General features: G+C 34.6%; 1 protein-coding gene across 14 annotated transcripts in view; it reads left to right on the top strand.

Annotated features, from left to right (window-relative positions):
* The window catches only part of USP47 (ubiquitin specific peptidase 47), a 116158-nt gene that overhangs the window by 45604 nt on the left and 42667 nt on the right, over positions 1 to 27887 (top strand). For 9 of the 14 annotated variants that reach the window (XM_065528545.2, XM_065528542.2, XM_074014286.1 and 6 more), the window contains 5 exons: positions 3838 to 3976; positions 9482 to 9578; positions 14249 to 14394; positions 14807 to 14886; positions 16951 to 17100. In XM_065528545.2, the coding sequence (XP_065384617.1) occupies positions 3838 to 3976; positions 9482 to 9578; positions 14249 to 14394; positions 14807 to 14886; positions 16951 to 17100 (612 nt within the window). Of the gene's footprint in view, positions 1 to 3837; positions 3977 to 9481; positions 9579 to 14248; positions 14395 to 14806; positions 14887 to 16950; positions 17178 to 27887 lie in introns of all 14 variants that reach the window. The other 5 variants (XM_074014290.1, XM_074014291.1, XM_074014287.1 and 2 more) reach the window with 1 other exon arrangement.

The following is a 27887-nucleotide window of genomic DNA, read 5'->3' as shown; positions in this document are numbered from 1 at the left end:
AATTAACAAAGATATTCAGTACCTAAACTCAGCTCTGGATCAAGTGGACCTGATAGATATCTACAGAACTCTCCACCCTAAAACAACAGAATATACATTCTTCTCATCACCACACAGCAGTTACTCTGAAACTGGTCACATAATCAGAAGTAAAACACCCCTCAGCAATTGCAAAAGAACTGAAATCACAACAGACTGTCTCTCAGACCACAGCACAAACTAGAACTCAAGATTAAGAAATTCACTCAAAATCACATGACTACAAATTGAACAACCTGCTCCTGAATGACTGTTGAGTAAATAATGACATTAAGGCAGAAATCAAGAAGTTCTTTGAAACTAATGAGAACCAAGAGACAACATACCAGAATTTCTGGGATGCAGCTAAAGCAGGGTTAAGAAAGAAATTTATAGCACTAAACGCCCACATCAAAAAGCTAGGAAGATGTCAAGTTAACAACCTAACACTACAACTAAAAGAACTAGAGAACCGAGAGCAAACAAACCCCAAAGCTAGCAGAAGACAAGAAATAACCAAAATCCGCGCAGAAGTGAAGGAGATAGATAGATACAAAAAACCTTTCAAAAATCAACAAATCCAGAAGTTGGTTTTTTGAAAAAATTAACAAAATAGATAAACTGCTAGCTAGACTAATAAGAAAAGAGAGAATAATCAAATAAACACAATCAGAAATGATAAGGGGGATATCAACACTGACCCCCACAGAAACACAAACAACCATCAGAGAATACTATAAACATTTCTATGCACATAAAGTAGAAAATATGGATAAATTCCTGGACACATATACCCTCCCAAGACAGAACAAGGAAGAAATTGAGTCTCTAAATAGACCAATTACAAATTCTGAAAATGAGGCAGTAATAAATATGACAGACCCACAGCCAATATAATCCTGAATGGGCAAAAGCTGGAAGCATTCCCCTTGAAAACTGGCACAAGACGAGGATGCCCTCTTTTACTACTCCTATTTAACATAGTATTGGAAGTTCTGACCCAGGCAATCAGGCAAGAAAAGAAATAAAAGATATTCACATAGGAAGAGAAGAAGTCAGATTATTATCTTTGTTTGCAGATGACATGATCCTATATCTAGCAAACCCCATTGTCTTATGATGTATTTTCATAAAATCAGCTTAAGCTGGTAAGCAACTTCAGCAAAGTCTCAGGATACAAATTCAGTGGCAGAAATTGCTAGCGTTCCTGTATACCAACAACAGGCAAGCAGAGAGCCAAATCACTAATGAACTCCCATTCACAATTGCTACAGAAAGAAAATACCTAGGAATACAGCTAACAAGGAAAGTGAAGGACACCTTCAAGGAGAACTATAAACCACTGCTCAAATAAATCAGAGAAGACATAAACAAATGGAAAAACATTCCATGCTTATGGATAAGAAGAATCAATATCTTGTTAGTGGCCATACTACGCAAAGTAATTTATAGATTCAGTGCTATTCCCATTAAACTACCGTTGATATTCTTCACATAATTAGAAAAATCTATTTTAAGATTCATATGGAACCAAAAAAGAGCCTAAATAGCCAACACAATCCTAAACAAAAAGAACAAAGCTGAAGGCATCATGCTACCCAACTTCAAACTATACTGCAAATCTACCGTAACCAAAACATCATACTGCTGGTAAAAGAACAGACACATAGACCAGTGGAACAGAATAGAGAACTCAGAAATAAGCCCACGCATCTACAACTGTCTGATCTTCAACAAACCAGACAAAAGCAATGAGGAAAGGATTCTCTATTTAATAAATGGGGCTGAAAGAACTGGCTACCATATGCAGAAAATTGAAACTGGACCCCTTCCTTACACCATAAACAAAAATTAAGACAGATTAAAGACTTGAATGTAAAACCCAAAACTATACACAACCCTAGAAGAAAATCTAGGCAATATTATTTAGGACACAGGTATGGGCACATATTTCATGATGAAAACCCCAAAAGCAATTGCACCAAAAGCGAAAATTGACAAATGGATCTAATTAAACGAAAGGGCTTCCACACAGCAAAAGAAACTATCCTCAGAATGACCAGACAGCCTACAGAATGGGAGAAAATTTTTACAATCTATCCATCTGACAAAGGTCTAATATCCAGAATCTACAAGGAGCTTAAATAAATTTACACGAAAAAAACAGACCCATTAAGAAGTAGGCAAAGGGCATGAACAGACATTTCTCAAAAGAAGATACACATGCAACCAACAAAGATGAAAAAAAGCTTAACATTACTGATCATTAGAGAAATGCAAATCAAAACCACAATGAGATACAATCCCACACCTGTCAGAATGGCAGTTATTAAAAAGTCAAAAAACAAAAGATGCTGGCGAGGTTGTGGAGAAAAAGGAATGCTTTTAAACTATTGGTGGGAGAGTAAATTAGTTCAATCATTGTGGAAGATAACGTCATTCCTCAAAGACCTAGAGGCAGAAATACCCTTTGACCCTGCAATCCCATTACTGGGTATATAGGCAAAGGAGTAGAAATCATTCTGTTGTAAAGATACATGCACGCATATGTTCACTGCCGCACTATTCACAATAGTAAAGACATGGAATCAACCTAAATGCCCATCAATGATAGACTGGATAAAGAAAATGTGGTACATTTACACCACAGAATACTGTGCAGCCATAACAACTAACGAGATCATGTCCTTTGCAGGTAGATGGATGGAGTTGGAAGTCATTATTCTCAGGAAACTAACACAGGAACAGAAAACCACACACTACATGTTCTCACTTGTAAGTGGGAGCTGAATGATGAGAACACATGGACACAGGGAGGGAACAACACACACTGGGGAGGGAGGGAGAGCATCAGGAAGAATAGCTAAGGGATACCGGACTTAATACCTAGGTGATGGCATGATCTGTGCAGCAAACCACCATGGCACACATTACCTGTGTAACAAACCTGCACATCCTGCGCAGGTACACCTGAACTTAAAAGTTGAAAAAAATAAAAATTTAAAAAATTAAAATGCCAAAAAAGATTAAGAAAACCTGGTCTGATTTACCTCACTCTTTTACAGGCTGAGAAATCTAAGGCTTTATGGACTTTTTCGGAATCCTTCTGTTTAATGACACTTTGCTCAGGAAAGATTGTTCTGTTTGATGCTTTTCATTTAGAAGTTTATTGTGAATAACAATGCCTGTCTGGACACTAGACAGTAATTAAACACAGTCCATCTGTACTGAAGCAGTAACAGAACATGCTCTCTGATCTTCATTAATTGCATCATTTATTTTTATGACATCATGAGAAGATTTTGATTAGTCCAAGTGACATTGAAATCTAAAATAACTATTAAATTAGGGAACTCTGGATTCACAATACAGGGATTCATGTTTTTAAATGCATAAAAATTCTTCAATTCTGTCCCAATTGCTTGTGCCGTTTTTATGTCCCTTAATCCTTTTCAGCATCTTCCTTATTAAAATGAAGTTTCTTGTTAGAGACAGTAGGAAGCTATCCATCTCATCCAACAATAATTGTGTGTCCCCTGTGTGCTAGGCCTACCTGGCAAGGATGATATAAAAATGACTGATAGACTGTCATCAGGGAGTACAATGGTACTTTTGACTTATTAGTACCAAAAATCTTCTCTCATGTAAACAGAAAATTTGAAAGAAAATTTAGAAAGTAACACTTTGGAAGGGGACATGAGCAACTTTCCAAAGTGTTTTGTATCAGGCATCATTCAAACCTTCCTACAGGAAATGGTGAGTGCTGTTGTTTCAGCAAGATTTGCTATTTACTAACTATTTGAATATGTTGCATTTTAGGAGGATTCCAGTGCTGGGGAAGACAGTGTTCATGACAGGTTTATAGGTCCGCTTCCAAGAGAAGGTTCTGTGGGTTCTACCAGTGATTATGTCAGCCAAAGCTACTCCTACTCATCTATTTTGAATAAATCAGAAACTGGTAAGATTTGTTGTTGTGTTTTCATAAAATCATAGGGCATTAGCTCCAAAGTAATCTTAGCAATTTCAAGCCTAATCCTCTTACTTTATGGATAAGAAAACTGAGACCAGAGCAGGAGTACTAGCTAGCAGCCACAAAGTTAGGAAAAGTATGTGGTTTACTTTTCCTTCAACCCATTGTTGTTTCTACTATATTGCTGCTGCAACTATTTAATAATAACAGAAACATTATCGAATATTATGTTTTGAAGGAAGACTTTTCTTTTTTTTTTTCTTTTTTCTTTTTTTTTTTCTTTTTTCTTTTTTTTTTTTTGAGACAGAGTCTTGTTCTGTTGCCCAGCCTGGAGCACAGAAGCATGATAATGGCTCACTGCGGTCTTGAACTCCTGGACTCAATCAATTCTCCCACCTCAGTCCCCTAAGTAACTGGGATTATAAGTGTACTGGGCACAGTGGCTCACACCTATAATCCCAGCACTTTGGGAGGCCAAGGCAGGAGGATTGCTTGAGCCTGGGAGTTGGAAACCAGCCTGGGCAACCTAGCCAGACACCATCTGTACAAAAATCAAAATAAAAAAATTAGTGGGGCGTGGTCGCTGTTGCTTGTAGTCCCAGCTCCTCAAGAGGCTTAGGTGGGAGGATTGCTTGAGCCCGGGAGGTCTAGGTTGCAGTGAGCCATGATGATGCCACTGTACTCAACTTGGGTGATTGATTGAGACCCTGTCTCAAAGAAAAAAGAAAAAAGGAAAAAAGTTCAAGACTTCTTTTTAATAATTTTCTATTTTGACTATACTCTTAAATTTTTAAAGTAGACTTCCTCCAGAAAGGAAAGTCTGTGTTGTCTACTTTTAACAGTACTTCCATTTTGAAGCACATGGGCCATGCTCATTTTATGGTTCTGTTGTGTTATCTTTTAGTTTAATTGTGCTTGAAATGAATCATATCATTTTGAAATTTCTGTTTTTTTCTGAATATGATTAAGCCTACATTTTTCAATTTTTTCACTTTATTGAGCAAGTAAAATGGCTTTTTTATGCAAAGGTTTATTTACATATAAGATTGTGTAATCGCTTAATGAATAAATCTTGATAAATTTACATATTATTTCATCTTAAAACACATCTTTGCAATAGATAGTATGCATAAAATAATAGATAGTATGTTTTATGTTGAAGGAAATGGAAACTGGGGTTCAGAGAAGCCTTTGATTGCGTATCTCATTAATGGTGTTTCATGCTAAGTGTGGCTTCAGAAACTTAACTCTTAGAACTTCAAAACAGAGGTGATTTTAAATATTACATTACAAATATCAGTGTAAAAAGAACACTATAGTGTTACATTGCAGATTTCTTATTTTTAATTTTATTATGTTATAGAGATAGGGTCTTGTTTTGTCACCCAGGCTAGAGTGCAGTGGTAAGATCATAGCTTACTGTAGCCTTGAACTCCTAGGCTCAAATGATCCTCCTACCCCAGCCTCCCAAGTAGCTTAGTACTACAGGTGTGCACCACAATGCCTGTCTTTTAAATTTTTGTAGAGATGAGATCTCACCGTGTTGCCCAGGCTAGTCTTGAAGTAATCTTTCTGCGTCAGCGTCCCAAAGCTGGGAATGCAGGTGTGCACCACAATGCCTGGCTTTTAAATTTTTGTAGAGACGAGGTCTCACTATGTTGCCCAGGCTAGTCTCGAAGTGATCTTCCTGCCTCAGCCTCCCAAGTAGCTAGTATTACAGGTAAAAGCCATGGTGCCCAACTCCAGATTTTGTTCTAATGTCATCTGTAATCTTTCATTTACTATATTTTGTAATTAGAATTTAGAATAATTTCCTCATATCTAGTTATTGTGCAGCTTTAATGGTTTATTCTGGAAATAATAGTAAAACCTGATTATGTTTGGTAGTTAGGATCCTTTCTATCAGTAGAACTTTTTGTAGCAAACAACTGCAATAAAAAAGAATACAAAATTATCTTTGATTTCAGATAATAGGAGATAATAAAACTGTTTCCCATTACACTATGTAGAGTAGTGATTCTCAGATTTTAATTTCTTTAAAAATTAATTTTGGGGATACTTGTTAAAAACGTAGATTCCGGCCGGGCGCAGTGGCTCACTGTTGTAATCCCAGCATTTTGGGAGGCCGAGGCGGGCAGATCACCTGAGGTTGGGGTTTGAGACCAGCCTGGCTAACATGGTAAAACCCTATGTCTACTAAAAATACAAAAATTAGCTGGCCATGGTAGCAGGTGCCTGCAATCCCAGCTACTCGGGAGGCTGGGGCAGGAGAATCATTTGAACCCACGAGGTGGTTGCAGTGATCTGAAATTGTGCCACTGCACTCCAGCCTGGGCAACAGAGCAAGACTCCGTCTCAAAAAAATAAAAAAGAAAAAATGTAGGTTCCAAGGCATTACTTCCCAAAATGCTAATACAGCTGCTCTGTAGTAGCCTGGAAGAAATTCCATTTTGTTTTAAATAAGCACCCTAGATTATTCTGAGATAACTGAAACACTGTGAGTTCCAGATTTAACAAATCAAGATTCTTGCGATATTTGCCTTGTCTTCTGACAATTGATTCAGTCATTTTTGCACCAAGTATTTACAGAACTCCTACTTTGTGCTGTGTACTAACTTCAACTTCCTGTGGCTCTCTGAGGCCTGTGAATTCCTTGAGACTAAGACATGCTTTTTAAAAACGCTCTTTCTTTGATTATACAAATATAATACATGTCATTGTCTGACTATAAAATAAAAAAGTGAAGATAATTTACAGTGTTACTAGCATCACTTCTAGCAATTTTGCATATTTTTATCTTATCTTTCCTCTATATGTGTACTTTTCAGAAAAGGGGGAATCATGAGTAGATTTTTAATCAATGTTTTTCACTTAATAGTATATGAGGAGTAATTTTTAATGTTATTAAATAGTATTTTAATATGGGGCTTTAAATGGCTGAAAAATAGTTTCATTGTATAGGTTTAGATATTTAAACTATAGTTATTAATATTACTGATACTATTATGAACATTCTTATACATACATTTTTGTTTTCATCTCTGATTATTTCCTAAAGATAAAAATTCCCAGAAATTATATTAGTAAGTTGAAGTTTACTTTAAAAAATATTTTTAGAAGTCTTTGCTATACATTGCCATGTAATCATAGTCTTTGTTCACATTTACTATTCCTCACACACCTCTGCTTCACTCCCTTTCCCTACCTGTACGTTTTCCTGCAGTGTTCTAGAGGTCCCGCCTTTCTGAGTTACTCTATAAGCTTCCAAAGGGGTTATATTCAGAAATTATTTTATCAAGGGTCGTGTTCAGAAATTATTTTATCAGATAAAATTATTTTATCAAAGTACTGAGTTTGCATTTTCCTTAAGAAATTGTTATAAATTTTGGCACCATGTGTGAAATTTTCCTATTAGACAGTGCTCTCATGATTTTAACTTAGGGCTCTAGAAACACATTTTTCAGTAAAGCAGTGGGTTTGGGTACTCAACATACTCTTTCCTGTCTCTTTCCTACCACGTCCCACTGGCAGCCACTGTTGATAGGAGATGGTGGGTGGGAGAGAAATAAAGAGTAGATGGAAGGCTAATGTGAACTTACAAGTGATTAGAAACTAAATCCATGATACCTGTCTTTGGCCAGTTTCTTTAACAACCTTTTTATCTACTTCAAGAGTTGGCCTATTTGATTCTACTTCACTGGGCCTGTTTGATTTCTCCTTTCCTAGTGATTGGTTCTGTTTAGGATTTCTTTTTGCATGTGCCCTCTACTGGATGGTATATGTTCTTATATTCTTCTCGCTTACTGACTTATACTAAAAATATTAATTCATAACTATGTCAGATGTAGAATCCACTTGTTAATAGCTGCCATTTGAAGTTTGTTGATTTAGACAATGCCTAATGAGAAAGGTTTCTGTTAATTCATTAGCACTTTTAATAGTGTCGCCAAAATCTTCATACTTTTGGAAAATAGTACATTTATGTGACACAGTGTTCATTCTTTTTAAATATGGTGCCAAATGAAGTACAAAAGATCATAGAGTTATATATGATTTTTATAGCTAATGGTAAAATAAAGAGCTATGGCAAAAATTAATTGCCATTACTCTCTTCTTCTCTTCTCAAGCCTACCCGCGAAACATTTTTTTAAGCCCAGTAAAGGGAAACAAGGTCACAAACAAGTGATACATGATTGATGTGTATGTAGACAAAGGATGATAATAGTATTCATTTACCTTGTAAGGCTCCAAGTAGATTGGTTCTACCCCAAACTGTTGAGGAATTGGGAGGAGGAGGATGGAGAAGAAGGGAAATCCCAGGGCAGCCTCAGCTCAGAAGAAGATACAGAACAACCTGGTCTCCTGTCCAAAGTGCTGTTGTTTGTGGGAAAGGATCTGTTTGTATGAACTAATGAAATAGTGTTTTTTATTATTAATAATCAGGTTAGATACCATACAAACTTGGGTTACTTGTAAGTCATACACATTGCCTCCTCATGTGCATCTGCTACTGTGCTAAGTAATAGGAGAGATAGAAATCAGATTCAACCCCTGCTTTCACAGTCTGATGGGGAAGACATATAAGCAAACAGGTCATTACAAAACAGTGAGATAAAGGCTCTAATATGGATTAAATATAGGATCCTATGAGAACAACTCAAGTGGGGAGTAGTCTGGAATAGAAGCATTTTAAAATAATACAATGATGTAGATTAAGATATAAACCACCCACGCATACACGGTTCTTAAAATAAAGATGAAAAAAATAAAAATTTGAACCTTAGTACAAAGTGAAAAGCAGATAGCTACCATACTTGGTCTTTTCTTGGAATCATACAAGTACAGATGGTGTGGGATCCATATTACCCTTTGCACAGCATGCTGATCTATAGAATTTCATTGACAGGCTTGTCGAAACAGACGAAGTCACTCCGCATTACTTAGAGTCTCAGCTTTTGTGAGTTTGCATGTAGTGAATTTATCTTGTATGTTATTCATTCTTACAGAAATTGGTTTATAGGACTTAATGACAGGGATAACTGGTTCTGTGTAGTCTTTCTACATTGGATGTGTGTGATGCTATTTAAAGTGAATATGTTTATACTTTTCCATTATAATCTAGTTTAATATGTTTAAAAGTTTAATATGCTTAAACTTTTAGATTTGGGGGAAAAAGATTATGTCTGTGCCAGTAACACATACTTTACTAAATGTATTACCCTTAAAATGTTATTTAATGTCATATAATCTCCATGTGTATCTCTGGACATATCTATAACAAGGTATCCTGACATTTTTTGCAAAACAAAGCCTACTTAGAGCACATATTAGAAAAGAGATCTTTTCTTAGGTGCTATTGAACAAATTGAAATAATTTCCAAATGAATTGTAACTTTAACCTCTGAATCTTTACTATGAATTAAATTCTTATTATGTTTTTGTTATTTTTAATGTAAATGCTGATTAATGTATATTTGTATTTTCTCTTTAAAGGATATGTGGGACTAGTAAACCAAGCAATGACTTGCTATTTGAATAGCCTTTTGCAAACACTTTTTATGACTCCTGAATTTAGGAATGCATTATATAAGTGAGTATTCCAAAAAATTTTATAAATAAAATTGATTTAAGAATGAAAATATTGCCTTTAACAAAATTTATCTTCTTGCAGTTATTTTAAAATTTGGGGCATTTCTCACACCATAAGATATAACTTCTTTCCTTACATAATAACAAAGATCTTGTGAAAAACAGGTATATGGAAAATGTGTGCAAAGAGAGAATCAGAAGTATATAGAGAGCAAAAGGATAAAATTGATAAGATTTACATATAGGGTAAAAATCTTCCCTCTCTCGTAGCCTTAACACCCTTTATGAAGAAATAAATGACTGCTTTTGAGATAATTTGAATATATAAATCCATACTCTCCTTCCACCTGTCAATTGAAGAATGCAGAGGGTTTTTTTTTTTTTAACTTGCAAGTTTTGTTTCTAATTAAAATATAATATTTACAGCTTGTTTCATGTACCTGTGTGTGCGTGTGCATGTGTGTATGTGTTTCTAAAATATACATCAGATGGTTTAAAATGCTCTATGGAGGAAGTCTATATTTAAGTAAACCCTGAAGTCAGACATTTATTCTTATGAATATCCTATTATGACACATTTAACACACCTTTGCTTTGTATATTTTTTTTTAAGATAAACACATAATTTTTTAGTTTTTAAGGATACTTTTAAGTATAAGTAAACTGATTTTTCCTTTTTTTGTGTTACTTTCCAGTAACATCTTTAAATTACTGTCAATATGTATATAGGTTATTTTTGGAACTTTTAATATTGCTGATTGTATTACTCAACAACATTATATCACCATTAGATTCATCTATCAGCTTGTCATCTGAACTTAACTTGTAAAAGTTGATGTATGTCATTCCGTATGCATGTATCGCCCTGTAGTGTTTAAATGCTAGGCACTTGGTGGATAGAGAGGGAATTAGATATAAGATCTTTGTTCTTGAGTAATTTATAAATCTTTCTACAATAGCAATATGTGTATGTTTGAAATAGTTTAAATAACATTTAAAGACAGCCAAATACCATTAGAGCTTAAAGAGAAGAAAGGTTGGTGAAACTTGGAGAAGAAAGTAAGCTTCAGGTAGGTCATGAAGCTAGGTATAGTTTGGCCAGGTTGAGAAGAAAGAGAATACACTGTGCAGATAGGAGGCTTGTCAAAAGTGAAAGTAAATAATAGTAAGAGCTACCTGAGTGTTAGTTATTGTTTGTATCTGGTAGTGTTCTGAGCACTTTATATATAGACTCACTTAATTCTCATAGTAACTGTATGAATTTTATTCTATTACTATCAGCATCTTCTAAAGAAGGTAACTGAAGGCACAGAGAAATAGCTTTGCCTGAAAGCACACTGCTAGAAGTTGCGCCTAGTAGATGCCAGGATTCACTACCCTATTCTGCCTGTACACTAGCTGATGCCAACAAGCACAGTGTGTTGCATGGGGGTCCAGGAGATCATCACCAGAGTTTTGTCAGAGTACTGGAGGATGAGGTTAATAGATAGAGTTCAGAGCCTGCTCTCAAAACTAGCACAGACCAGATAGTTGGATGATATGCCTGTTTTGGAGAGTATGCATAGGAACGGGGATCATGGGCACTTGTTTAACCATCTGTTTTAATACTCGAAAAGTAGACTGTAAATTTACAGCACTGTAGGGGAAATTAAGAGCATAGCCAGGGTTATTCATCATCTAACATGTATTGGACACTTATTGTGTGCCAGGCATTCTTTTTAGGTATAAGGATTAGAGTGATGAGTAAGACAAAGTACCTCATTTAGAGCTTATATAAAACTATATATAAGCTCATTTCACAGAATCATATATGGTAGGTAGAAAATAAAGCAGAATAATGTGGAAGGAGTAATTGTCAGGAGAAGAGGCGGGGAGGGTCACAGCTTCAGGTAGTAGACAGTAAGGGCCTCCCTGAGGACATTCCAGGAACTTCACAGGAACAAGCCCTCTAAAGGTTTATGGTAAGAGCATACAAGGCATAAGAAGCCAGAAGTGTGAAGGTCTTTGAAGAACAAAAGAAACTAGAAATCCATTGTGACAATCCCAGTGAGTAAGGAAGTGGGAGCTAGACATGAGGTCAAACAGAAAGGAAGGCCTTGAGATTGTGAGAATAGAGTGAAGTTTATAGCAGGTAGGGAAACAAAGCCTGAGAGCACTCATGATGTTTCTTAATGTAGAACTAAGAACCTCATTGAACTATCCACAGAGTAGTGCTAGTGTAAAAGGATAAACTATCCACAGAGTAGTGCTACTGTAAAAGAATAGACTAGCCACAGAGTAGCACTAGCGTAAAAGGATAGACTAGAGAGTAGTGCTAGTGTAAAAGGATAGACTAGAGAGTAGCGCTAGTGTAAAAGAATTGACTATCCAGAGAGTAGCGCTAGCATAAAAGGATAAACTATCCAGAGAGTAGCGCTAGCATAAAAGGATAGGGTTTTATTTTCTTTACTTTTTGTGAAGAAGGCCAATAGATAACCTGCCACTTGATTTGGAGTCATGTATGTGATGTGTTAAATACATTGTTTTAGGGAAATTTATATAGTGCAGTGTGCAGGATTGATTTGAAAGACAGAGAACCCTGGAGGAATCTGTTATTAAACCAGGCATGGATATATTAGAGTCAGAATGATGATGGTGGCAGTGGTTATATTTGAGATTGAAAACTAACATGGCTTAGTAACAAATTATACTTAGGAGTAGAGGAAAGGAAAGAATCACATATGCACCGAAGTTTCTAACTTAGGTGACTAAAGTAACGGCAAGTACCAGCAAGATTTAAAACCTTTTTAGGTATTTGTACCAGGACTAAAGGACAGGTGAGAATTCAGTCTTATTACAGTAATTCCTCCCTATTAGTGAATTTCCCACACAAGAAATTTGAGCATTTTCTGTTTTAACTAATGTTTTCTCACAGTTACCAAGAGAATTTTTGATCTCATAATGCCAGTTATAAGTAACCGCTATTGAAGATAACCAGAAAAAAGGGAGCTGGGGATTGAGAATAGAAGAGTGGAGGATTAAAGCAGAAGTCAGGTATTGAATAGAGATGTTTGCAGGGAAGCCTTAAGAAGAAAAAGGTGAAATGTACTTCATTCACTTCTGTGAGGCAGAAGGGAGTGCCAGTGTGTGAAAAATGGAAGATGAGAACAGAGCTGTGACTTCTCAGTCCTAAAGTAAGAAAAATATTGAACACTCTAATAGAAAGCCATACCCAAAAGAAAAAGAAAAAAGCCTTTTAGTATGTCTGTAAAGTGTGACAGAGAAAAATTAAAGCTCAAACCTCCTTTTGAAACTAAAAAGTGGGGAAACAGCAATCTTAATGCTAACTTAAGATATAAAATAACTTTAATATTGTTGTCACTTAATATTTTGTCTTAGATGTATATTATGAATATAGAATTATTTTAAAGACTTTTGTGGGTACATTACTAACTTTAGTACCTCAATCTTATTTCTTTCCATGAGATCTTAAGTTCTTCAGTTGGGAATTCACTTGTTATTGAGACAGTAGCTGTAGCTAGGGCTAGACTGCTGTTTATCGTAAGTTTGTGAGGGTGAAAATCTTACCTGAATTATTATTTTGTTTACTTTCTTGTATTCCCTTTTAAAATCTTTTTATTACAGAAAATTTTAAACATTCAAAAAAAGGGAAGTAGGCTGAGTGCGGTGGTTCACACTTGTAATCCTAGCAGTTTGAGAGGCAGAGGTGGGTGGATCTCTTGAGGTCAGGAATTTGAGACTAGCCTGGCCAACATGGTGAAACCCAGTCTCTACTAAAAATACAAAAATTAGCCGGGCTTCATGGTGCATGTGTATAATCCCAGCTACTCGGGAGACTGAGACAGAAGAATCGCTTAAACCCAGGAGGCAGAGATTGCAGTGAGCCAAGATTGTCCCACTGCACTCCAGCCTGGGCGACAGAACGAGACTCCTTCTCAAAAAAAAAAAAAATAGTGTAATGAATCCCTCTTCACCAATCATTCAGCTTTGAATGTTATTAATATCAACTCATAATCAATCGTTTTTGTCTATACCCTCCAACTTGATTATTTGGAAGCACACCTCCATCATATCATCTGTAAATTATATCTCAGGTCAGGGCTGTGATTTCCCTGATTGCCTTGTTTAACAGTTTGTTTAAATCAGGATCTATATGAGCTGTATGTTGCAATCGATTAATAAAATTCTTAATCTGTTTAATTTGTTTATAATCCTCTTTTATCTTTTTTCATCCTTGCAATTTATTCCCTACAAAAAATAGAAAGAAAACTGATGTCATCTATCCTGTAGTTTTCCACAGTTTGGGTTTTGGTGGTTGTATGCTGTAGTATCTCATGTAATAGTATTCTTCTGTTTCCTGTATTTTTGTGAATTAATAATTAGGACAGAGGTTATGGTCAGATTCAGGTGCCACAGTTAAATGAGCTTTGCCTTTTTTTCTTGAGAACTTTTGCCTTGTTACGCCTTTTCTTATTAAAATCAAAAGTTCTTCTGAATTTATGAATTAGGGAAACACTAATGTTTCATTAGATATTATTCGTTTCAATTAGCATTCAAACTCTGTATAGCTTCCAGGATTAAAATCTTAAATTATTATGATTTTGATATTAATTATGCTTTTAAATAATAAAATTATTTTATAAATAATTTATTAACATTTTGTTTTAATAGGTGGGAATTTGAAGAATCTGAAGAAGATCCAGTGACAAGTATTCCATACCAACTTCAAAGGCTTTTTGTTTTGTTACAAACCAGCAAAAAGAGAGCAATTGAAACCACAGATGTTACAAGGAGCTTTGGATGGGATAGTAGTGAGGGTACTAATTCTCTTGTAATGATAAGTGTTCTAATATTCAGACAATTCTAGGAGACAATAATATTACAAACACATTACACATAACTTAATTACCTTTATCTTAAACCTTTCATTGCAAATTTGTTGTCCTAGATTTTCTAACACTTTTCATAACTCTACAATGAAAAATAACAAACATGACAAATATTGTAGCACCATAAAGTATATACTATTTGTAGAATGCTGCAATCTCTTTATTTTCTGGTGTATGAATGCCTTTTCGTGACTGTCATATGTATTTTTGTGTTCTTTTTTAAATTTGGCATTATTTAAAGTAGACTTTTCAATATTTCTGCCTATTTGCTTTTAAACAACAGATTGTTTCATTACATTAAGTTTATTGCTATTTCTAATTGAATTTTATCTTAAAATAGCTTGGCAGCAGCATGATGTACAAGAACTATGCAGAGTCATGTTTGATGCTTTGGAACAGAAATGGAAGCAAACAGAACAGGTAATTTACATCTCTCAAATCCAGGGGACTGTTTCCTAATAAATCACTCATTACCTTAAATGACTTTTATTCCATTGGAATGTTTTGGAACTTGGGGATTAGTCTCCTGGTTAAAGTACCCAATGGGGAATTGAAAGTACTGAGCTCTCATTTAGCCATTAACTGAATTATAAATAGCATCATTAAACCACCCTAGACTTCAGTTTTCTCATCTTTAAGGAAATTGGGCTGTATAACCTGGGAGCTGTCTTTTAGCTCTGAAAATTATACATTTAAAAGCTGTATATATGTGTTTTGGGGATGATTTTTGAACAGCATTTTCAGATAATTAGGTAAATTATATGTCCTGTAATCTGTAACACTAGTCATGAAGCATTACTTTTATTTTGACCAATGGAAGTATAGTCTTATGTATTTGACATTTAGGATCCTCATTAATCTGACCCTATTCTTATGTAATGGAAAGAAGAGCAGGTTAGGAGTGGAAAGAACATTAGATATTAGGATGAGGAGTAAGGCTGAATGGGATGGGGCTCAGTACATGGGAGGATTTATACTGGGTATACTAAAAGAAGGTCACAGGGATAAAAGGGGAAGAGTATATAAGGTAGCTAGAAGGGTCTGATATCTGATTGGAACTACTGTGATGGCTTGTACCAGAGTTTTTCAAAATGTAGATTACAATCTATTCACGGCTTATAAAATCAGTTTATTAGACCTACAACAGCATTTTCAAAAAATGGAATAGAATAGAGCACAAGAGAACATCACATTAGAGTAAGTATTATTTTATGAAGCTTTTGTTGAAGTTGCGTGCACTGGGTTGCAGTGTAAATTACTTTCTTATGGTGATTTGCTATTCAGTATTTGAAAAACACTGGTTTGAACCACTTCAAAAGGCTGGCCTAGGTGAAGAAGACCGTCACATATGACTGATGCTGATGAATGAAGAAGGCTTCATTAAATAAGTGGTATTAGTGTAGACAGTGATGGTCAATCCAGTTTAAAGGCTTATAAATCCTATTTGTTTGAAGAAATGTAAATTTATGAAAGAGGCAAAATGTAGTACACTTATCCTCATGCCTATTCTTACTTAGGAGATAATGAAAAAAATTTAAGTTCATTTAATGATCTAGTTTCTCTCCATAGTCTTACGGGGCTGTGTTTTAGTAACTATGTAGATGGTATTGGGGGCTGTTTCTTTTTCATAGGTCTGAAGTTACCCTTCTTCCTTGTTACATCCCTTTCTGTGGGTCAACACTTCCATTAAGATCAGTTGGGGCATTCCTACTGAGTTCCTAAGTTTTGTAACAAGACTCTTTGGTTCTTACTTAGGGAGTTACCTGCTGCCTTTGAGTCAGAAAAGCCCTAGTTAACTAAGTTTGGGGCCTAGGTGAGAGATCCATTCTTTTAGTTGAGGATATTTTGAGAGAAGTGGATTTTAAGATTTTTTTTGAATTTCCATACATTTTTAAAAGATTGTTGTGTAATATTTCTACATAAAATTGTTCTATGTATATTACTGAAAGCTAAAAGGTTTGATTTGCATCTTGAGCTAGAGGATATGATTTATACATCAGAATATATTATTGTGAGAAGTGGTGATAGACATATGTAAGTTATTAAAACTCAACCAGTTGTTTAGCTGTATAATTATTAACATGCCTAAAGTGATAGGTTAGGATTTACTCTCACCTTAATGTAAAGATAATTTGAGGCTTAATGGTATAATAAATTGGTAACTAATTTCATCAAAACTTACATTAATAGGTTTTCTCATGATGAGTATTGAAATCGTTAATTTTTGCACACTGACTCAAGTTAGTGTTAATCTAATTTTATTGATATTTTTAGGTGATTTGTGTTTTTTAATTTTTTCTATAAAATTTTAGATAAATTTAAATATTAAATATATAATAATTATAGATAAATATTAATGTTTTCTAAGATTTTAGCTGTAAATATCAATATCCTTTTGTAAACCATTCTAAAAAGTGTAGATTGTTATATATTTTAAAGATTATTTTTAAGGAACACTTAAAAATGTAAATATTTTATTTTTAGGCTGATCTTATAAATGAACTATATCAAGGCAAGCTGAAGGACTACGTGAGATGTCTGGAATGTGGTTATGAGGGTTGGCGAATCGACACATATCTTGATATTCCGTTGGTCATCCGACCTTATGGGTCCAGCCAAGCATTTGCTAGTGTGGTGTGTACCTTTCACCTGACTGCTTGTGTATCCTTACACAGAATACATAATAGCACAGTGGTATAATCTCTTGTAAGGTAAGTATCATCCTAGATACACCTTCTTGGGTTGTTAGTCATTCCTGCATTTAAATTAGCAAGATCTAGAAGATTTTTGACCCTTCAGTGAGTCCTAATAGTGCATGTATTATAAGAGAAAAAGTGAATGCAAATGTACTGCCTCATGGTTCAGTGTTTTATTCTTTTGGAGAGGTGATTAGATGATTTCACTTTTATCTTTTTTTTCACCTCTAAACAGTCTATGTTATAAATGCTGTTATTATGACCACCTTTTGCATTGGAAAGTACTTTTTTGTTTTGGGGGGATTGTTTTGGTCCACACACTTTTAAAATTGGAAAAAGCACCTCTGGTTTTTATGACCTCTGGTTTTTTCGTATTTTTAAAAGAAGCATCCCTACTCTAAATATTTAGTTTAAAAAACATACACTGTAGTAGCACAGATAATTTGAAGAATCAAAACTGTAATCACCTTAATTATTCACATACGGAGTATCTAATTGGGGGATTAGCTGAGATTTTCTCATTCTGCTTGTCATCCATTTCTTAATTGCTTTTTAATAATTTTTTAATTGTATTTTATCTGTACGTATGTGTATTTACTTATACGACAGGAAAATCATGGAAAGACTTAAGTTGATATTTAAAAGTAAAGTGCTCAAAAACATTTATTTGAACCTACCATGTGCCACGGGAAGCTTTCAAAGCTGAACAAGATATCTTTAAGAAGTAGAATTTCATTATGTTTTATGTTTTGGTCTTATTTATGTTGTTATTAAACTGATGGTGGCTTGTAGCTAAAAATCAGTTTTTTAAAAGCTTTTCTATACTTCTAAGATAGTGCTACAAATATGGTTTAGTCCTCTGGCCTCTAGGACGATTGATTCCGTTTGATTTTTTTCTCCTACCTTTATGTGGCTATTAGGAAATAACCAGCAATAAATTATGGAATCAGTCAATGGGGATCCAAAGCAAACATCTAAGTAAAAGACCTTTTCTGGGTAGTGTAAGATCAAGTCTCCTTTCTGCTACTGTTTTTCATAGTCAGCTTCCTGAGTATATTTGACACATTTTTTAGATGTTTAGTACTACCTTTTTAAATGGCCATCTAGGTGTGTTAAATGAGCTTTCGTTTGGGTGGCTAGTTTTGGTTTTTATTTTTTAAACCTTATTTTACTTTAATTTGGCAGTTCAAAGTAGAAATTATATACTGAAAAAATCATTGAAAAATAAACATTTGTCTTTCAATGACTGATTTCCACTAATTTTTAAATACTCGCATTTTTCTGACATATATACTAGGGAAATATTCGGTAGTCCCAAGTGATATGGACTATTTTTTCTACCTTATTTATTAAAGTATTTTTATGAAAAATTTTCCATATATACATTTAGGTTAGTTTTTAACATATTAATTTGAGTATTCAGCGAATATAATTGCTTAGCTAAATCTTTATGTCATTATGTATTCACCTGCTGATTTGCCACCACTCTCTTAAGTACATTAATAGACAAAGTAATGGAGTGATTTGGAGGATACTTCTGGGGATGTGAACAGTATCACATTTCTAAATGGAATTCTCCAAAGGTAGTATCCTCCACTGATGATACATAGGTGGTAGTAGTGGTGGTGGTTCAGTGGGAATTGGAAGTTGCAGCTATGAAGCAGTATGTGAGCAGGTTTATAACACACATGCGCTAATAGGGCTTGCAGAAGAGAACTTAAAACTTTCTAGACTTTGCTGGAATCTCTTGAGGGAAATTACAGCAGGTGAAACTACCCAAGATAGGGGTTCTAAGGAGGATACTACCTTCGGAGAACTTTAGTTAGAGGTAAGTGATTTCTCATTATTTTCTGAATTCAAATCTATAGCCTAACTCTTCTTAGTCCACAAATATCATCATACAGCATCTAAAATTGGTTATATGTGACTGCTTGCCATTTTGTGTTTTGTGGACTGTATATGTTTTAAAAAGAATTGGAATTATGGAATGCAAAAATCTAGTTAAAAGAGGTATCATAAAAATCACTCATTCAGATTATATAAAATTGGCCTGAATTTTAACTGGACTCTTAAAATTATTATTCTACCTTTTTTAGTGGACTGGTATTTTTGTCTTATTTAATATATTAGATATAGATGTAGGCTGGGCACAGTGGCTCACACCTGTAATCCCAGCACTTTAGATAGCTGAGGCGGGCAGATCACTTGAGGACGGGAGTTCGAGACAAGCCTGACAAACATGGTGAAACCTCATCTCTACTAAAAATTAGCCGGGCATGTTGGTGCATGCCTGTATTCCCAGCTACTCAGGAGGCTGAGGCAGGAGAATTGCTTGAACCCAGGAGGCAGACGCTGCAGGGAGCCAAGATTGCACCACTGCACTCCAGCCTGGGTAACTGAGCAAGACTCCGTCTCAAAAAAAAAAAAAATAAATATAGACATAATACACTAGCACGTGCATGTGCACACACGCATACACATTGATGGTTATATATTCTGTTTATTGTATGTTTCATTTAGTGTGCCACAATATTATGGGTTTAATTTCAGATAATTGAGAGTGAGGTCTTTTAAAAATTGAAGGGTTTTTCTTTTTTCTCTCTCTCTCTTTTTAAAAATTGATTAAATATTTGTTTTATTTTTTAGAGATGGGGTCTTGCTGTGTTGACCAGGCTGGTCTCAAACTCCTGGTCTCTAGCAATCCTCCCGTCTCGGCCTCTCAAAGTGCTGGGATTTCAGGTGTGAGCTACCACACCCAGCCAGGGATTTTCTTTTTTAAACCTTCATCTAAAATGTCCAATTTCTGGAGTTGTTTTATCTTTATGGTCAAATAAATTAACTTGCAAATAACAGGGAGGATTAAAATAGGACTGAAATTAGCACTCATCTAATTTATTATAATATCCACAATCAATTTTCATGGGACTTTTTTAGTATGATAATAGATTATTTTTATAATGAGTGCTGGGAGACTTCTGCAGTTTTAAAAATAAGCTCTGGTAAAGTAGGGAGGCCAAAAAAAAGCCTTTTTTAAATAATATTTTCTTTATTCAATAGATTTTTAGTTATTATAACTGATATTTGTTAGATTTCTGATCTTCATTTTACTCACCCAAGTAGGGAATCAATATCGAAAGGCTATTCTGCCATTCTGTATATCTCAGATTGAGTTCTGTTGAATACTAGTCTGTAAAAGGATTTAGTAAATATTTTGGGGAAGGTATCCTTGATTAAATAGATTTGGGAAACTATAACAATAATCCTCTTTGGAAATACCACAGTGCATATTATATTGTAAATGCCCCAGTGATTCCTGTAGTTGAGAAGTTTGTTTAAATGTGTTTAACCTAGCATTTTCTTTCTCTGTGGGATATCTGTTAATATTTCAAGAGACATTAGGATTCTGAGGAACGTAATATGGGAAGCTCTACATTCTACATTAGATTAAGGTGATTTAAGAATATCACTACTTTGTTTATATTTGTGTCCTTGGGATGTTGAGAGGGAGTGAGAATACTAAAATATGTGTTACAATTTTCTGTTGTTTTACATATTTTTTATTAATCCTGAAAATATCAGCTGAAGAATTACTTGTAGTAATCCTTAAATAATTTTGTTCTTAATGACTTCTTAGACAGAACCTTCTATGTTCACTGACTAGATCAAAGTAACTTTGTGCTTATTGCCAACCCCATGTGAGAATGTATTAAATAAGGAGATAGTTCTAAGTACATTCTAGTAATACATAGAAATTAGATATATTAACTTTTTGTTTGTTAATTATGAAAGCATAATTTATAAATTAAAGAAAAACGATGTAGCCTCATGTTTGACATTATCTAGGGAAGTGCTTTTTTATTTAACAGTAAAATTTTAGACATTGTTTTTTTATTGGTATATTTTGTCATACAACATTTATTTAGTACCTACTCTATGGCAGACAGTGTTCTAGGACATTTTCTTTTAGGATACTTTTATTCTGTTATTCATTATGTACATTTAAATACCTGTTTATTATGACAAAAAATGTGTTCAAAAGTTTGATCAGGGTTTAGCTGCTTAATTTCATATAGTGCCTTTGGAGAAATAAGATTATATAAAAGACTTGTTCCCTAAGTAAACATAGTTTAATGATTGTTTTAAAGTTTTGAATGGAAAATTGTTAAATTAGTAAGTATTTATGAAATCAAAAGCATTTCAACTGTTTACACAAGTTTATATTATAAGTCCTACCCTGACATAACAGGTGGTTTGGACATTCTTATATGGCTGACTCAGCCACAGAACTCATTTGGGTGAAGGAGTGGTCCAGATTTGTCCAAATATGTAAGCATCAGATAAAGAAAAATCTCTTCCACAGACTGTACCCTCATTTTTCCAGGAATGTGTATGGTTGGACATAGTGGGAACAAGTTTAAACAGTGGGGACTTCTGCTTTCAGGAAGATGAGGCAATCCCTATTCCTCCCACTAAAACAGCTGAAAACCTTGAGCATTATATATAAAAAAAACTTAAGAAGACTGAAAGGTGGAGAGAAGGCATACACACTAGGGACCTCAGCACCCAAGGAATAGCACGGTGGTGAGTTCCGTGGGTTTTCTTTTTGCCTAATATATCCCAGACTTGGAACTGAAGAAACTGGCAGCCTGGAAACAACAATGGGCACAGACTGAAAAACTCTGTTCTTTTTAACTGAAGGACCAGGAGGAAAAAGCCTAGCAAGCCAGAAAACTTTTAGACCATAACTGCTGTGCTCTAACCAAACACCACAGAAAAAAATGGCCTTACATCAACTTGTGCCTGCCAGTGCTGAGTGGGGAGCCTAGATTCTCTGTTCCTTCACCACCTCCCAGGGGTAAGGAGGTGAGCCCCTCCTGCTTGTGTCAGTGTTGGGGTGTAGTACTGAGATACTCCTGCCCCTTACAGCCAAGGTTATATCAGCAGAGGCCTACTGAACAGCCAGAATTCCTTTCCCTACCCAGCACTAACAAGGAGCTTCCTCCATTCAGATGTCCACATACGCCAAGTGGGAAACGTGGACTTCTAATGCCATCTAGCACTAATATGGCAGAGCCCTTTCCCCAGATGGTACAGTGTCAAAGGAAGCATTTAAACTAGAAGGTTTAAATATGGTCCAGAATCTCATAACACTCCAAATATCCAGGTTTCAATTAAAAAATCACAAATCTCAGTTTGAGTTAAAAAAGAAAACCAGTAGGCATAAACACTGAAGTGACAAAGATGTTAGGATTATTTGATAAATATTTTAAAGCAGCTATCATAGAAACACTTCAGTGAGCAATCCTAAGCACACTGAAAACAATGGGAATGTAGAACATTTTAGGGAATCAGAGATATAAAGAAATGAAATTTTGAGACTGAAAACTGCAATAAGCAAAATTGAAAACCCAGTGAATAGGCTGAACAGCTGAATGAAAGAGACAGTAGATCGAATCTGTGAACTTGAAGATAGAACGATAGATATTACCCAATCTAAACAGCAGAGAGAGGATAGACTGAAAAAAATATATATATACCCTCAAGGACTTAAGGGACTATAACAAAAGGTTTGACACTGTGTGATGGAATACTGGAAGGAGAGCAAAAGGTATAACACTTGTGTCATTAAAGTCCTGGAAGGAGATTAAAAAGGAAAAAGAAGACAGGTGCAAAGAAATAATGGATGAACATGTTCCAAATGTAGCAAAAGGCATACACCTACAGATCTGAGAAGCTGAGCAAACCCCAAACAAAGTAAGCCAGAAGAAATCAGGAATGGCCGTGTTAGTGTCAGATAAAGAAGACTTTAGAGCAAAGAAAATTACCAGAGACAGAGAGGGGTATTATATTGTAATAAAAGTGTCAAACAACCAAGAAGACAACAATCCTAAATGTGTATTCAGAAAATAACACAGCTGCCAAAATACATGAAGGAAAAACTGTCAGAACTAAAAGGAAAAAGACAAATCTACAATTACAGTTGCAGACTTCAGTATGCCTCCCTGTCTTACTAACTGATAGGTAGAACAACTAGACAGAAATAGCAAAGATGTAGAACTCAGCATCACCATCAACCAACAGATCTAATGAACATTGCTAAAGTGCTTCACCCAACAGCAGCAGAATACATGTCCTTTTCAAGTGTCCATTAAATATATACAAGGATAGACCATATACTCTGGACTATAAGACCTCAAAAAATTTAAAATCATGGAATGTGCGATTTTTTTCAACAACAGTGGAATCAGATTAGCGGACAGGAAAATCACGAAACACTTGGAAAATAACGCTTCTAAATGATCCATGGGCCAAAGAGGAAGTCTCAAGGGAAATTTTAAAAATATTTTGAACTTAATGAAAATTAAAACATAACCAAATTTTTTTGAGGCACAACTAAAGCAATACCGAGAGGGAAACTTACAGTATTAAATGCTTATACTAAAAGACAGGAAAAGGGCCAAATCGGTAATCTAAGCTTCCACCTAACCTGAAAAAAGAAGAGCAAAAGAAACCCAAAGCAAGCAGAAGGAAGGACATAATGAAGAAAAGCAGAGAAATCGGGTAACATTGAAAATGGGAAAACAGTAGAGGAAGTCAACAAAACAAAGGGCTGGCTCCTTGAAAAGACAATAAAATTGACAAATAGCAAGACTGATAGAGAAAAAGGGAAAACAAAAATTTCCAGTATCAGGAGTGAAAAGGATATAACTATAGATCTTGCAGATACCAAAGGGATCACAACAAACAACTCTGCACACGTAAATTTGGCAACTTAGATAAACCAATTCTTTGAAAAGAACTCAGTAGGAATTAGATAATTTGAATAGCCCTGTAACTGTTAAGGTAATTACATTTTCAATTTAAAACCTCTTGAAAAGGAAATCTCTGAGTCTGGAATGTTTCAGTGGATACTTGTATCAAACATTCGAAGAATAGTGAACACCAGGTCTATACAATTTCTTTTCAAAAAAAAGAAAAAAAGAGGAGGAAACCCATAGTTGTGTGACACTATTCTTACCTGATATTAAACCAAGATAGTTCTTTAAAAAAATCAGTATCCCTCATATGTATAGTTGGGAAAGTTCTTTCCAAAATATTAGCAAATGGAATTAAGCAATTTATAAGAAGAATTATACATTGTGACTAAGTGGGGTTGATTTCCAGGATTCAAGACTAGTCAATATTTTAAAAATCAATGAGTATAAACTTCCATATTAACAGGCAAAAAAAGAAAATTCACATGATCATATCGATTTAGAAAAGGCGCTTAATAAAATTCAAAATTCACTTATAATAACTCATTACTAGGAATAGAGGGAAATTTCCTCAACTTGATTAAAAAACATATCTAAAATATCTATAGCTAACATCATACTTCATGGTGAGAGACTGCCTTCTTCCTAGGGAATGGCAAGCTTGTCTAGGCAAGGATGTCAGCTCCTATCACTCCTTTTCAGCATAGTCCTAGAAGTCCTAGCCAACACAGTAAGATAAGAAGAGGAAATGAAAAGCACTACTAGACAGAGTGAGACTCTGTCTCAAAAAAAAAAAAAAAAAAAAAAAAAAAGAAAAAAACACTACTAAAGGAAGAAATAAAATTGTCTGTATTTTTAGGTGACATGATTATCTATGTAGAAAATCCCAAGGCTTCTACCAAAAAAAAAAAAAAAGAAAAAGAAAACCCTGAACCAATACGTGAGTTTAGCAAGATAGCAGGATAAAAATAAACATAAAAAATAAATTGTATTTCAAGATACTAACAATAAACATGTAGAAAGTGAAGTTTAAAGTACGATACCATTTATAATTTTGCAAAAAGAAAAAAGATGGAAATCCAACAAAAAATGTACTGAACCTATGTGTTCAAAACTACGAAACTTTGAAAAGATCTTGTTAAATAAGCTAGGACCAGAAAGACAGATACTACATGTTCTCATTTACATGTGGGAACTAAAAATAAAGCTGATCTCATGAAGGTGGAGAGTAGAATGATGGTTACCAGAGGCTAGGAACTGTGTGTTTGAGAGAGATGGGGACGAAGAGAGGTTGGTTAATAGGTACAAACATACAGTTAGATAGAAGCAGTAAATTCTAGTGTTTGACAGCAGAATAGGGTGACATATCGTGTATTTCAAAATAGCTAGAAGATTTTAAATGTTCCCAATACAAAGAAATGGTAAATGTTCAAGGTGATGGATATCCCAAATACCTTGACTTGATTCTATGCATGTGTCAAGTATCACATGTACTTCATAAATATTTACAGTATTATGTGTCAAAAAAAAAACATTGAAAGGAATATTTAAATGGAGAAACATACTGTACTTATTAATTGGAAGATTCAACATAGTAAAGATAATTACATAGTCTTAATGCAGTTCCTGTCAAAGTCCAGCAAGATTTTTTGAGGACGTATACAAGCTTATTCCAAAATGTATATGGAAGCCTAAGAAACTAGAATAGCTAAGAGTTTTCAAAAATAAAAATGAAGTTATCAATCTACGTGATTTGAAATGGAATACTGCTTAGCCAAAAAGATGGATTATATGGTTCTTGTAATCAAGACTATGTGATATTGGCAGAGGGGTAGACAAATAGATCAGTGGAATAGAATAGAAAACCCAGAAATAGATCCACACAAATATGCCTAACTGATTATTGACTGAGACACAAAGGCAAGTCAATGGAGGAAAAATGGTGTTTCCAGCAAATGGTGATAGAACAACTGGACATCCATATCACAAAAATGAACCTTGACTTAAATAACTTTATACAAAAATTAACTCAAAATGGGTCATAAATGTAAAACGTAAGACTAATATAACTTTTAGAAAAAACATAGGAGAAAATCTTCCAGATCTGGGCTAAGCAAAGAGTTTTTAGATTTTCTATCAAAAGCATAGTCTACAAACAGGGCAATTAGCAAACATTAAAATTAAAAATATTTACTCTCTGAAACCCCATATGATAAAGAGAAGCTCTAGACATTTGCAAGCTGTCTGTCTGACAAAGGACTCATATCTAGAATGTATAAAGTACTCTCAAAACATCAGTTTAGAAAAATTCATCTAGACAATTGGCAAAAGGCATAACATTTCATCAAAGAGGATATACAAATGTCAAATACAGAAAAGACATTCAACATTGCTGGCTGTTAGTGAAATGCAAATTCAAACCATAGTGAATATATTATTCTTTACCTGCCAGATGGCTACAAATAATGATAGCATGGAAAACTGGTGACTATGTGGAGAAACTGTATCACTCATACACTGCTGGTGGGAATGTGAAATGTTATGGGTAGTTTGTTATAAAATGACACATGCAATTACCATAAACTCTAGCAGTTGAACTCTTGGTCATTTATCCCAGAAAAATTGAAATGTATGTTTACATGAAAACCTGTGCACAAATATTTATTCCATCTTTGTTTTTAATATTCAAAACTGGAATCAGCCCATATCTGCTTCAGTAAGTGAGTGGTTTAACAAACTGTGGTTCATACAAACCATGAAATAGTACTCAGAAATAAAAAGGAACAAACTATTAATAAACAGGAAAACTTGAAAGAATATCCAGGGAATTATTCTGAGTGAAAAAAAACCAGTCCCAAAAGGTTATTATATACTTTATGATTTTGATATGACAACATTTTAGAACTGTGGGACAGATTAACCATTACCAGGTCTTATGGATTTGGTGGGAGCAGGGAGAGGAAAAGCAGGTGGTTGTGGCTACAAGTTACCCATGCATAGGAACTGTTCAGTCTCTTGACAGGCATTGGATACATGAACCTCTACAGGTGATAGAATTGTATGGAACTTGATAGACACATATACACAGGCAAATGAGTGCACTAAAGCTGGGAAAATCTGAATTAGATAGGTGTATGAATGTCAGTATCATGGTTATGATATGCTATAGTTTTGCAAAATGTTTCCAGTAAACTGGGGGAAGTATACAAGAAGTCTCTATATTATTTCTTATGATTGCGCATGAATTTACAATTGTCTCAAAAGTTTCAATGAAAAAAAAAATGACAGCTTAGGTAAAAGTATATAGCCCTTTTCCTAGTTAAAAAAGAGTACTATTAAAGTATATATTCTGGGAAAGACAGTTGAATATATTTTTAAGGCAAACATCATGTTCCTGTATATCAGTAGCACAAAAATTGCTTAGTACATCAAAATCAGGAAATAATTCTCAGTGGTGGATCTTTCTTTTTTTTTTTCATATAAAAATTGAAGTGTGGTGTTTTAACACTCATTTCTCTATTCAAAATTAAATAGATTTTAATTGATGAATAATTCATATATACATATAAATGATTAAAAAAGGATTTGTAGGCAATACCATTCCTTGCATATACCTTTTGATTGCACTGTGCCTAGATTATCTGCATTAACTCTAAAATTGGGATAACTCATTTTTTTTTTTGGTTGGAGAACTAAGGATGTAAGAATTCTTTATGTTCTATCCTGAATTCTGAAAATTATAGTGTAAAAGAATGTGCACGCTGGGCGTGGTGGCTCACGCCTGTAATCCTAGCACTTTGGGAGGTCAAGGCAGAGGATTGTCTGAGCCCAGGAGTTTGAGACCAGCCTGGGCAATGTGGTGAGATCCTGTCTCAAATTAAATAAATAAATAAATAAATAAATAGATTTGCAGAATTACATTTTGCATGATATATGGGGAGCAGTAAGATCTAGAATATGAAACTGTTGT

The sequence above is a fragment of the Macaca fascicularis genome, chromosome 14 (genome assembly GCF_037993035.2).
Source record: "Macaca fascicularis isolate 582-1 chromosome 14, T2T-MFA8v1.1".
In the NCBI taxonomy this organism is placed as follows: Eukaryota; Metazoa; Chordata; class Mammalia; order Primates; family Cercopithecidae; genus Macaca; species Macaca fascicularis.
The sequence above is the reverse complement of the archived record's forward strand: the minus strand, read 5'-3'. Positions and strand labels throughout refer to the sequence as shown.